The 14,138-nt window shown below is 35.0% G+C and overlaps 1 protein-coding gene across 1 annotated transcript in view; it reads left to right on the plus strand.

Annotated features, from left to right (window-relative positions):
- Nucleotides 1-11,420, plus strand: part of tei (irregular chiasm C-roughest protein teiresias) — a 70,769-nt gene extending 59,349 nt beyond the window's left edge. The window contains exons 10-15 of the mRNA XM_090117162.1: nucleotides 6,554-6,701; nucleotides 7,234-7,379; nucleotides 7,656-7,760; nucleotides 7,982-8,071; nucleotides 10,100-10,210; nucleotides 10,505-11,420. Of these exons, the coding sequence (XP_089973288.1) occupies nucleotides 6,554-6,701; nucleotides 7,234-7,379; nucleotides 7,656-7,760; nucleotides 7,982-8,071; nucleotides 10,100-10,210; nucleotides 10,505-10,878 (974 nt within the window). The 3' untranslated portion in view covers nucleotides 10,879-11,420. The remainder of the gene's footprint in view (nucleotides 1-6,553; nucleotides 6,702-7,233; nucleotides 7,380-7,655; nucleotides 7,761-7,981; nucleotides 8,072-10,099; nucleotides 10,211-10,504) is intronic.
- The last annotated feature ends 2,718 nt before the right edge of the window (nucleotides 11,421-14,138 follow it).

Here is a 14,138-nt window from a genome sequence, read left to right on the forward strand (position 1 = left end):
ATTATTAACATTCGATAAGCTCAACTCCAATTTAATTAAAGATCTTGATTCTTCATGCGCTATAAGTTGTGTATCTTGCAATTTATTAGAATTTGAGACTCATAAGAGAACACAAATAAGGGATGATCATTTCTTAATTCTCACTGTCAATATAAGAAGCGTACATAAAAACTTCGATTCATTAGTAGTTTTTATGGAGAGTTTGGGAGTGGATACGGATATAGTAATTCTCACAGAATGCTGGATTAATAAGGATAGCTTAATACCTCCCATAGACAATTACCGTTCAACACATACACTTAATAGCTATAATCAAAATGATGGTGTTATTGCTTATATTAAAAAAGATATAGAATTTACAAGCGAAGAACCCTTACTGGATGACGGTAACTGCCTTATTTTAAAAGTATCTGATAACACCACCATTGTGTGCTCATATAGACCACCATCTTTTTCGAACCCTAGCAATTACATTAAATCAATCTGTGATCTTTTATCCTCAATTAAATCTGATAATGTTATATTCACTGGGGACATAAACATAGACATTTTATCATCGAACTTATCTAACCATGCATGTGAATACCTAAACGTAATGTGTTATCAAGGATTTCGACAAGCTGTCGATAAACCTACTAGACTGCTTACATGTATTGACCATTTTATGGTCAAAACAAAGAAATCTTGCCAAACGTATGTATTTGAAGCATTAACGGACCACTCCCCTATTTTACTAGTATTAAACAAAACTCAGTTACATAAACATAAACCAGAAGCTTACAAAACAATATACGACAAACAAATTATATCAAATATTATCAATGAAACAGATTGGCAACATTTTTATAAAATTGCAGATCCGAATAGTGCAGCTAATTTTCTAACACTCACAATAAGTAGAGCTATCGAAAGAAGTCAATGTTTAAAAAGAATACCCAATCGTAAACGCCCATTGAAGCCTTGGATTACACGAGGACTAATTAAAAGTATAAGAATAAGAAACAAATTACACGCTAAAACTAAAAAATCACCGTGCGATGAAGAAATCATAAAAAAATATAGAAATTATAGAAACTTATGTAACAAACTAATTAAGACAGCAAAGAATACTTACTATAAACACAAACTTGAACAGCAGACTGGCAATACAAAAGAAACTTGGAAAATTATCAAAGAAGCATGCCATATTACCAAAATTAACAACAACTGTACAAACTTACTAAGTATAAACCCTTGCCCTACCAAATCTCTTAATGCTGTTAATCAATACTTTGTCTCAATCGGATCAGCTCTAGCCAATGAAAGTCTCAAGAAACTCAACCAATCAGAAGTCGAACTAGCTATTCTAGCCAGAGACAATGATAGTCCAACCAATTCATTTGCATTTACACCCACGGATAAATATGAGGTAAACACTATCATCACTGGTCTCAAAAATACGAATGCTTCGGGACATGACAATATACCCACACCTATAATTCAGACATTCAAAGATATTCTTTCGGAACCTATAGCCCACTTGTGTAACTTAAGCCTCTCAAGCGGAAAATTTCCTGATGTATTCAAGAAAGCCATAGTTTGCCCAATATATAAAACCGGAGACAAAGCTCTTCCTTCAAACTATAGACCAATATCATTGCTTTGCACCCTTTCCAAAATACTAGAAAAATGCGTCAATAAAAGACTCATGAGATACCTAGAGTCATATAAATTACTTCACTCTAACCAATTTGGTTTCAGAAGCGCCAAGTCTACTGAAGACGCAACCTTACGAGTAACATCAATGGTCACCTCGTATCTTGACTCGAATAAGAAATGTATTGGGGTCTTTCTTGATTTACAGAAAGCCTTTGACACAGTTTCTATACCTATTCTGCTAAGTAGGCTGGAAAATGTAGGTGTTAGAGGTATTGCCAAAGACTGGTTTCAAAGCTATCTTAGCGATAGAACCCAAAGAGTAAGAGTTGACAACAATCTTAGTGCAGAGTATAAGTGTACGTACGGAGTACCGCAGGGCAGTACGTTAGGACCTACTCTGTTCTTGATTTATGTCAACGAATTATGTAAACTCAATATTGGATGTGGACAAGTTACTATGTTTGCTGATGACACTGTTGTTCTCTTTAATGCAAAGACTTGGTCTGAAGCCATTGAAAGAACTGAAAATGGACTTCGATGTATAAGCAAATGGTTAGAAAACAGTCTATTGACTTTAAATACGGGAAAAACTAATTATATTTGCTTTAGCAAAACCTCATCTATGCAGCCAAGGGGGAACGTCAATGTTAAATTACATATCTTTCCATGTAACCGCCATAACAAATCTAGCGTATGCTCTTGCCCAATACTGGATAGGACCGTCAATATGAAATACCTGGGTATCTGGATTGATGAGAAACTAAACTGGAAAGAACAAATTATTAGCACGTCGAGCAGGCTCAGACAACTTATAGTTATTTTTAAAACCCTAAGACACATTGCAACCCAAGAGTTAATTATTAGAACATACAAAGCACTGGGTGAATGTGTGATCTCATATTGTATTGTTAACTGGGGTGGAGCTGCGAAAACATATATGATACAAGTAGAACGTGCGCTTAGAGCTCTGCTCAAAGTATCGCTCAAACTACCGTTCCAATTTCCAACTTCGCTGCTATTCAAGAGGGCTAATGTATTGAGTGTTCGTAAGATTTTTGTGCTTCAAATAATTAAACGGTTTCACCGCACAGAGGTACCGAAAAATAATAATCCCTTGAATACTAAAAGAACCTATCGTTTACCTGTACCTTACACTAAGACTCGTTTTGCACAAAGGCAGTTTTATTATCTAGCACCCATCCTTTATAATCGTTTCAGTTTATATATTAAAAATGCTTTTGCTCTCACTAATCATAAAATGTTACAAAAACTAAAAGAATGGCTTTTACCACTCGATTATTCTGAAATAGAGCACCTTTTAATGCCCACATATACAAAATAATTACCAAATATATAAATTATTTTATTTTATTTTTTATTTTTTTCTTTAATTTTATTTATCTACCTCTTATAATGATAAGTTTTAAATATGTTTTTTTTTTAAACTATATCAGCTTTCTTTTATGTTTTTAAAAAACGACATTGGAACACATTCACACACATACATACGCACATACAAACACACACACACACACACACACACTACTAATTGCACTACGTCTTCAAAATACACTTTTTTTTTTTAAATCTTTTATTACTTCGTTTATTATAAGTGATACTAATCAAATAATTATTTTAATTGTATTAATTATTTAATTGCTAAACAGTAAATATTGTGGAACTAAATATTATGTTATGAATTAATGTAAATTGTTTTAAATATTTTAATTTATTAATTTTTTTTAAATATTATGATTTAAAAATTTTCTTCTTGTGTCAACTTTAAGTAAAATTTTCTTTGTAACTAATTACTATTTTAATGTATTTTATTGAACTATTCTAATGTATTGTATCGGGAAGGCACAGACTCCTGAAACACAGCGAAAGCTATATTGGGAGTCTGGGGTCTATATTTTGATGTAAGGATCCTTGTTCAATAAATGATTTTTATTTTATTTATTTTTATTATTTTACATGAAAATGTTTTTGGTGGGATTTCATTTCTTTTTGTAAGTTGTTTGTAACAATTTTTTTTTTATTTTTTTCTTCTTTTTTGGGGTGTATTTCTTGCACATCAGAGACGCCTTTTTTATAGCCCACTCTCTATTTTCCCCATTGTCGGCACAAGTATACAATTATTGTAGTTCATCCCAGTGGTTTACAACATATCGCACAATAGCAGTCCTGACTTGCAACGCCACTTTAAAGTCTATTTCTTCACACATTAAATATGGCAAGGAATGAAAGAGGCAGGAACCATCTCCCGGCATATGAACCACATGATGATGGCAAGGTCCAAGATTTACTTCAAGTGAAACTATTTCACAATCCATGTTCACTTTTAAATCCATGTTCACGCTCGCTGTCAAGGACAATTTTTTTTTATTTTTAGCTACTGTGTGGACGTAAGAGGCAGGAGACGTTCGCAAAACTTCTATTCATTCATATTTAAATATGATCTGATCTTAAGTATATGCCTCAATATATGTCGATTAAATTTTTTATTTTTTTTAACAAGGAGTACCTATACATATATATATCTAGGGGAACCAAGTTTTAGATTATTAGATTAGACCTCTAGCGTCATCAAAATTTAATTTAAAATTACAGGTCTCATACAAACTCCCATCCCCTAGTTTAAGGGGTTGGGGGATGAAAGTTACAAGTTTTATAATTTTTTTGTTGTTTGTGTGCTAATACTAGCTTACATACAAAATTTCAGCTTTCTAGGACATTAGGAAATACCTTAAGAATTTTGATGATCATCAGTGAGTCAGTGACGAAATTAGCGTTTTTTAGATATAAATAAAATCTGAAGTATAAAAGCTAATGTAATTAAAACTTAATATGTTCAATAAGTCCGCTATTGACAATATATCCCGAAAATTTTGTTGATCTAGCATAATCCAAACCCAAGTTATGAGGGTTCAAAAAAACGTCGAAGCGCTTCGAGAAAAGGTAGGTAGTGCCCGTGCGATTCGCTTGGCTCGTCTTGGCGGGGGCACTACCGTGCCCCCAGATTGGTTCTATTGTGATAGGTCACAATAGAAGCGGCAACGTAGCTAGGATTGATGTGGATATTTTGTGGATTGCTGATCAAGGAAAACTGAAATTCGGGATAGATAAGCAAGTTAACAATGACTCAGCATTATGACTAGGCATAATGTGGCATTTTAGTAAATTGTTAATTGAGGGGAAATTATATTTCTTTGAAAACCATATCTTGAGTATTACTAATTTACCTATCACTAATTTTGCTCATCCCGAATTTTAAAACAAACTTGAATTTGTTGCTCTTTTACGTAAATATTGCCGATCTAATTAGAATCACATTTGGTATCCAGATAGTGAATAACGTGGTAGAAAAAGTATTGGATACAGGAACAATATTCGTAACAAATATAAAAAGTTTATCATGCTAACATATTACATTGGAAACAATTCCTATATGATGTTGATTAAAATAAGATAATATAGAAGTTGTGGAATTATTTGTATCCCTCGCAGGGAAATAGGAAAGTCAGGTAACACTCGCATACTTCAAAAGCTAATCGTTTGAAATGTTCGACTGTGGTCTATTTATGACATTCTTTACACTGCATTTAATTTACTGCTTTGCATTTTAATTAATTTAGGTTTCACATAGTTTTTAACAGAATTTACCATTTAGTTTACGTGTGTGGTTTAAAAAATTTGTAATGCTTTGTGTACATGACTTTTAATTGAACACCTCACTCGTTAAATTCCCCTGCGAAATCGTGACCTAATTCATATTCAACAGGATTTCATTGATCGCTTAAATTCGCGCTTTCTCTATCTCTTACGTTCATTATGTTACACAATATCACAAAGTGATCATGACCAAAAGAATTTTCAACAAATGGAAAATTGTTTATAAACTACTATAGTAAACGAGGAAGGAATATAATATAAAAGAGACGTCAGGAATAAAAAAAATATTGAGACAAATTGATAAGTATAGGCAATAGAATGGTTTTGCAGTCAAACTTCAGACTTGAGTATTGAGTTTGAGAATTACTGGGATGGGGAATTGGGACTGTCTTGATTTGAATTGTGTGCTGCTAATCGCAGATAATAATAAATAATAATAAATTTAATAATAATAAATTTATTTATTTCTTTCCAGTACATGTACAGTATTTAAATAACATTAAACAGGCAACAGGTGCAGCTCGCAATGCCAGTTTAAGTTTTGTTTAAATTGTATTTTTATAGCTTAAGTTTTAAGTCTGGAGGAAAAACATGTATAGAGAATAGAGCGAGGAAAAAGAGGTGTCAAGGGACACCCAGATGGAACAAATTAAAATAACTGGCTCGCTTTCTATGAGAGAGAGACAGATACAGATAGGGACGATCGCGTATGCCGCACGGATAGAACTATGTATAGCAAAAAATGTTGTTACAATTATTGGTCTTAATTCCGTCTCTCGTTCCTTTCGCAACACGCGATAAGATATTTCGTTCCAAAAACAACAAAATAATATGTAGTTTAAAAAAACTAAAAAACACGCTTTTCATAGAAAACCGAACTAAAAAATAGAAAATTTTATCAAATTATTGTATTGTCATCGGTCCTCAATAAATCTACAAAGTTTGAACGAAATCTGGCCGTTTAAAGTGGGACAAAATCGCGCCCAAAGAAGTCGGTTACAAACATACAGTCGGTTACAAACATACAGGTGAAGCTAATATAAAGCGTGTAAAAAAGACGTGTGGCACACGGGGACTGCCGCGGTAAAGCTATTCCATGCTATGCCTTTAAGCCACACCTCCGCGCCCGTCGGAGGGGTGAGCGTGAGGTTTTTCGTTACGCAATTTCTGGAGTCGGTCCCCGCGCTCAAGGCTCGCGATAGAAGCTATGCAATAGCTTAATAAGATCGTATATGTCTGGCAGACCCGCCGTCGTTCGTGATCTCGCGCTGGCCCGGGTTCGGCGTGTCGCTGTGGGCGGGGCGCGCGGCGGCGCTGCGCTGCGACGTGGACTCCAACCCGCCCGCGCGCCCCGCCTGGACGCGCGACGCCGACGTGCCCGCGCCGCACACGTGAGTCCTGCCACACACCTCCATCACCTCTAGTCGCTTTAAAGCTTAGTAAAAACATATTTCACACAATATATGGACCAAAAATGGATCCCTGTGGAACACCTGTATTATTTGATAGGCCGCAGGACTTCTACATTAACAGCAACAGTTGATATTCTATTCTGAAGTTATTAAGACTGAGCTAAACCTTAATTTCTGTAATATAATTGACTTTTTGCAAGATATAAAATAAATGTTTTACGTTGTCAAACGCTTTGGAAAAGTAAAAACGAAAAAAAATCATCAATCATTTAATTATTTACCCATGCCTCACATATTATATGTATTAAAAGATCTGCTACACAATCTACTGTCTATTTGTTGTATAATGTTCACGTGGAGTGTGTTGTGTGGAAGGTAATGTTTGTGTGAATTTGTTGTATAATGTTCATGTGGCGTGTTCTGTGCAAGGTTATGTTAGTGTGAATTTGTTGTATAATGTTTGCGTGACGTGCACTTGTACGGAAGGTTACGTCAATGCGTTGTGGCGCAGGTCGCCGGCGCCGGTGGAGAGCGCGGACGGGTCGGCCACGCTGCGCTGGGCGGCGCTGCGGCCGGCGCACGCGGGCTGGTACCAGTGCCGCGCCAGCTGGCTCGACACCGAGTACTCCTCCATCGGCTACTACCTCAACGTGCTGTGTGAGTGCCCACTGGATCACTGGAACACTGGCTTCCTAGCTGCCACCGTTAAAGCACACATACAATTACACTCAAATACTCAATATCTACATTTATAAAAAATCATTCATAATATTTTTAAAATTTACACAAAATTCAATCAGAACACAACTAGTTTAAATAGAAAGATGAAATAATGATATTAATAGGATTACACCTATGAAACACTATAATATGTGATCTACAACAATTTTCTGCAACCCTTCCTAGTCTCTCATAATACAAGTTTCCTCCCAGCCCCAGACGAGTCAGCGACATCGGCGACAGAAACTAACGAGGAGCCGGTCCATCAGAAGGTAGAAGTGCCGCTCGGAGGGAACGTTCAGTTACATTGTCCAAAGGGTAAGTAGAAAAAAAGGAATAACTTGTTGACATTTTATTGCCATGTTTTAAATTTATTGGATGTTGTGCTAACCATTTGTCAATTATAAAAAAAATACCAGTATAGTCTTACAGCTAATTTTAACGGCCCAGACATTCAAACAACTGCATAATATTATGTACTTGTGATTTTCAAAAAGTTTGATATATTCATATAATACACAATATGTAACCTGGTACAGGCAGCGTGGGGTGCTGGTGGCGGCGCGTGGTCGGCAACGCGAGCGACAACTGGGCGCCCGCCGGCAGCCATCACGCGCATGGCGTGCTCGGTGAGATTATATGCTTTGTGTTATTTTACCTGTTGAAACCATCCATACTGAGATGAAAAATATCGTATAATAATCGTTAAAACTGTGACTTTCTAACATAACGGTAAAATATTTTTTTAAAGTAATACCTTTTTGAATAAAAGTACACAACGTCCTTCCATACGTTTTCATTGTTTTTAACCCATTGACCACCGAGCGGCCCGATCGGGCCGAGACACAATAGATTTTCTATTGTGTCTGTGATCCGAGGACTGACGGATTAAAATTGTTAGTCAGAATTTAACTTAGTTCTTGTGAATAACTTTTTTATAACAAACGGATTAATAATATTGCAACTAGATTTCCGCCCGCGGCTTCGCCCGCGTTTTCAGAGGAAAACCCGCATAGATCCCGTTCCCGTGGGATTTTCGGGATAAAACCTACCCTATGTGTTAATCCAAGTTACCTTCTATACATATGTGTGCTAAATTTCATTGTAATCGGTTCAGTAGTATTTGCGTGAAAGAGTAACAAACACACACACACATCCTCACAAACTTTCGCATTTATAATATTAGTAGGATTAAAACTGCTCTCTGCTTAAGTTCTTTTCTGAACTGTTTGAGTTAAATGAGTTTGAGTTTGAATTATTTCTGAGAAACACGAAATATAAGGTTATTTATTATGCATACCATGTTTAAATATAAATTTATAGTTGAATCGTTTCTATCGCCTTAAATACGTAATTTATCATAATTTATCTATAATATTATTTTTTATTGACTTATCGAAATTTTCCTGACATATAGAAATTTTCCTGACGTATAGAAATTTTCCTGACGTATAGAAATTTTCCGGACTTATGGATTTTCCTGACTTATAGAAATTTTTGCGGCAAAGAGAAATTTTACTTGTTTATAGAAATTTTCCTGGCGTATAGAAAATTTCCTGGCTTATAGAATTTTTCCTGACGTGTAGAAATTTTCCTGGCTTATATTAATTTTCCTGACGTATAGAAATTTTCCTGGCGTATATAATTTTTCCTGACTTATACAAATTTTATAGGCGTATAGCTTTTTTATGGAAAATTTCCAGCTTATAGAAAATTTCCAGCTTATAGAAATTTTCCAGCTTATAGAATTTTTCCCGACTTATGGAAATTTTTCCTCACTTATCGTAATTTTTCTGTCAATCGAAATTTCCCTAACTATTGTTACAATTATTTTTTTAATCTTCCTAAAATTGGGAATTTTTACGACGGATTGAAGTACTACCAACCCTATCTATTCCCACCCACATCCCGTACGCTATGCTCTCTATCCACAGGCCGCGCGTGCGCAGAATGGCTCAGTATCTGCATAGCTAGCGAACGTATAAACTCGCCCGGTCGTTGGGCGCTTTCACCAGGGAACTGGAATTATGAAATTATTATTAATTTCATGAACAATATCATCATCATCATTTTTATTGAAAACAATATTCATGTATTTTTCTTTGCCCGCGGATTCCCCTGATGTTAAATTCGCATTAGTATGAGTCGTTTCACCGCTGTCAAAAGTTACCCATGGCCATGTCACATTAAAACGAATAAACGCACTTTCGCATTTATAATATTACTAGAGGTCCGCCCCGGCTTCGCCCGTGGTACATATTTCGCAATAAAAGGTAGCCTATGTCCTTTCTCGGGTATCAAAATTTCATGCAAATTGGTTCAGTAGTTTAGGCGTGATTGAGTAACAGACAGACAGACAGAGTTACTTTCGCATTTATAATATTAGTATGGATTGCGAATGTCATGTGTTAAGGACAACTGCCAGTTATTGTCAGTTTATATTCTTAGTATGCAAAATACACGTGTATATCAGGTCACTAGCTGTGCCACGCGGTTTTACCCGCATTGCTCTATCCCTGTTATTATTAGCGTGATGATATATAGCTTATAGCCTTCCTCGATAAGTGGGCTATCTACCACCGAAAGAATTTCAAATTAGCGCGTTTAAACAAACTGTTCAGCTCTATATGAGTACAGCTGACGGTGCGTGTGCGCAGGTATAGCGGAGGCGATGTGGGAGGAGGGCGGCGAGTACCGCTGCGTGGGCGCGCGCGCCGCCGAGCGCGAGCGGCTCCGCGAGCTCAAGCGGGTCACGCTCTCCGTCACCGGTATGTGCTAAAATGTTATCCGATATAAATAATGGATAACAAAACTCACAAGCAAGAATCTTTACAGAAAGAAAAATCGTTCCAATAATTGAAATGCTTCTTTTTCTTTAATGTTTTTTATAGTTACTTATAATTTTTTTCGATATAATATTATTTGAAAAAAAAAAAATTTTTTTTTCATCGGATACTTTTTCTTGATCAAATTTTCTTTCATTGAGTTTGTAATTTAGATTCAATTGAATTTTTACTTGAAACGTTACTTATGTTATTTTACAACCAAAAAAAATTCTCTAGGTGGCGCAACAGCAAAAACGATAAGCACAGAACCCGCACAGAACGGGTGGCGTCTAACTTGCGGGGTGTGCGGTCGGAACCTGCGCGTGCTGTGGGTCACGAGCGGCCGGTCCCAGCCCGCTATACTCACCCCCGACTTGTCCCAACACTGCTGGAGGGCGATCCTCATCACCCCCGACTCAGAGGAAGTGTGGTGTGTCGCGGTGTCCTCTAGCGGGGGGGCTGTGGCCGTGTTCCCCAAGCGCAGTCTCGCGCCGTCCCTGTCGCCCGCGCGACACGCGGTCCGAGCGCTACACTCCGGAACCCCCCGACTAGAATCGACCCCTTTTCTACTGACCCCCTTTCTATTTCTGCTAGCTTCTGTGTTAGTATGAAAATTATGTTATACGTAGTCAATTTGTGGTGGGATATAATAATGGGTGGCAATGTTTTCTGTTCACTGTAGAAATCATTTTTGTAAGCATAAAATATGGATTGCGGTTTTGAAAACATCGCTACCTACTATTGTAATAAAGACTGTTTGTATCAAAATAATCTAAAGTACGATTTTTACTTATAACTGTAGTGATAAATGTACGCGGTGTGAATTAATATGCGATTAAATTCACGTTACGTACATATAAATGTGCTAGTCATATGTCTATGTGATACGAAATATCGTCTAGTAAAGTCGATGTCTGTACTTAGGCTTGTAGTGTCTCCATCTATCTCTTGTAAGCTGTAGATCCTTCTAGGGCTCATGTGTATTAGGTATTAAGGCATTTGACGTGACCTATATTATGTGTATGTGTGTTTGTGTGTCACGTCGCACATTTATTACTGAATGAAAAGAAAATGTTTTTTGCGAAAATAAAAACTTTAAACCCCATAATAAATTGTTATTACTCTTGACATATTATATAGGTTTTTTGTAATACCCGCAGTCGTTAAAGTCTATTGTATTTTTGACGCGCATTGAAGTGGTAATTTTTTTTCGACGTAGGGTTGTTAATAACCATAATTCAATTACTACTTAATGGTCGTGTCGTCTAATATTTAGTTCGCTCTTAATACTTTTCTATAATAATAATACGTAATACTCAAATAACCCTTTTTATTCAATAATAACTGATCGTCCAAACATAGCTAATACACACAAGTATGCGTGTTAGATTTCCCAATTTTCTTTCTTTTCCTCTTTCCTTACAAATGTGCCAAATTGTTATATTTTTGTTATGAATGAGATATATTATTGTATTTTTTCGTTAATATTGAATGGAATTCAAGTAAAATGAACACCAAATAAAATTGTATGTAAGATATATGATAAGTCGTGAATATTGTATTCGGTGTATTTATATTTAGAGATATCGGTCTCGTATGTGAAAGCTTCAGGACCGGGGCTGGAAAGGGCTGTTTAGAAAACCTTAAACATTATTACAAATAAAATTAAGGAATACTAATAAAGTATCAGCAATTACTTTTTATGGTTTCATGCTAGAGTTTAAATTTCTTATTAATATTGCATTTTAGTATCTTCTATTTATACCACCCAAATTAATGATGAAAACTTTATTTGTTTTTTTAACGTATTTTCAGTACATTTAATGATTTAGTAATTTATTAAAATACAAAAAAAAGGTATGCGAAGAAGCAATTAAAATAATTAAGAAGTTCATATAAATAGGCCACAGGGGTGTGCCAATAAATGTAATATAATTAAAACGTAGAATATTGCTCGTATAAATGTAACTCTCGTATACAGCCCTTAAGTCCTGCCTATTGTATTTCGATGTCAATTTTAGAAGGCCGCGTAGTTCGGCGACATTTTTGTATCAAAAACATTTGCTAACACAATTTTTGCAACAATCATATAGAATAAGAGAATTATATCAATTGTTCAATGTTGAAATGTTAAAGTAGAAACTTTCCTGTCTCCATCTTCATTCAGGAGTTAATTGTTCTAAGAGTTTTGTTTGAACTTGCGACGGATAACAAAGGTGAGCGAGCTTTGGAATTCAGTTAAATGCATATGAATTAACATATTTTAAAGTGTTTCTATCCCTCTTTCTACCCGACTTTACATACGAATTATGTATAGCCTTTATGCTAATACTCTTTATTTTAATGATAAAAATCGAGCTTTAATTCGCGCAATTAATTTCCTGATATTCGTTGACCAATATTATTATGATTATCCATTTTCTCAACTTACCTTTTATTTATTATAAAATGAAGAGTCTTGGCGATACCTAGTTCCAAAGACCATGTGCTTAAAATTATATAATTGAAATATAAAATTAGCATCATAAAAGACATATTTTAGAACAATTAACTTCTCGCCATCTTGATATTTTGGGTCATTTTCACTTAAGCTGGGAATTTAACAGGTTTAACTGAAACGATTATACTAATGATGCTCTCATCTTTATCACATATTACTGTAATATCATTTGATATATTTTGTGAAAATTCAAACGTTTATTGTGAAATTGATCCAAAAATCGTTCTATCATAGATTGGTATACGTTGTGGTTAACATCACATCACATCACTGCAAACCACCGTATTTACGTTTTTTATGAAAACGATTCGTACTTTTACGTTTATCGTCCATTTAGTAAGGAGTGTTAATATCAAAGTAATATCATTGAATGAATATTGTTCGTGATGTGATGTTTTAACAATAATATATACGAATAATCAGAAATATTGTTGTTAAGAATTGTGCTACGGGCTCTGGGGCGCGTTGTTGAAATTATTATTAAGTTAGAGTTAGAGGTGTATTTTTGTACTCTCGAGTCAATTCAAAGGGAAATTTATTGATCATTTGTACCTGTTATTTGATCCGTCCAGCGGTCGATGTAGAGACGTAGACGAACTTATTTATAATCTTGGAAAAAATAGGTTACTTTAGTCATTTGATCTTTATACCGCTTTCTTAGAGTGCTCAGACGAAAAAAAAACTATGGTAAATACAGATTCTTAAATAGTACTGTTTTTGAAATGGTATTAAAAATTCGTTGTGAAAATGATTCGTTTTACCTAAAACCTAAAAAATTTCCAAGATTATACATAATGTTTAAGTAGACCCTTCCTTGCTCTTGTCTAAAATTTCCATATATGCAGATTGTACATTAATATATTACGATTAATGACGTAGGAAACTAGAATCTTTTCCTTAAATTATATTATATTGGTCATAAATTGTTATTTAATAACTACGTTTCGACAAAAGTATAGATTTTCATGAATTTCGACGCAATTAAATATGCAATAACTTTTTAAAACTTGACGTTTTGTATTTAAGCTTATAATATATTTGAGAGAAAATGAATGAGATTCAGTAAAACGATAAACTTTCACACGCTCGAAAGTTTAAAAGATATTTCGCTGAACATTTATGAACTTAAATGAGAAGTCGTTTACGTTAAGACATTCGCGAGTTTTATTAATGTTAAACTGGAAAGCTTTTTAACATTTAGCTGACTGCGTTGCAAACTGACAATCTAGTTGTAGAACAGTTCCTAATTTTAAAACTAAGATGAAATCTTTACCCTTTATCAACAGAGACTATTATCTAGTTAATATGAAGATAATATGAACAAAAAAGCCATTGCTATTGGATTCCTTTATAGCAATAGTAAGCTTTTTA

This window comes from Colias eurytheme, chromosome 27 (genome assembly GCF_061535395.1).
Source record: "Colias eurytheme isolate Ceu_HAF_F1 chromosome 27, ilColEury1 Martin Lab GWU primary, whole genome shotgun sequence".
In the NCBI taxonomy this organism is placed as follows: domain Eukaryota; kingdom Metazoa; phylum Arthropoda; class Insecta; order Lepidoptera; family Pieridae; genus Colias; species Colias eurytheme.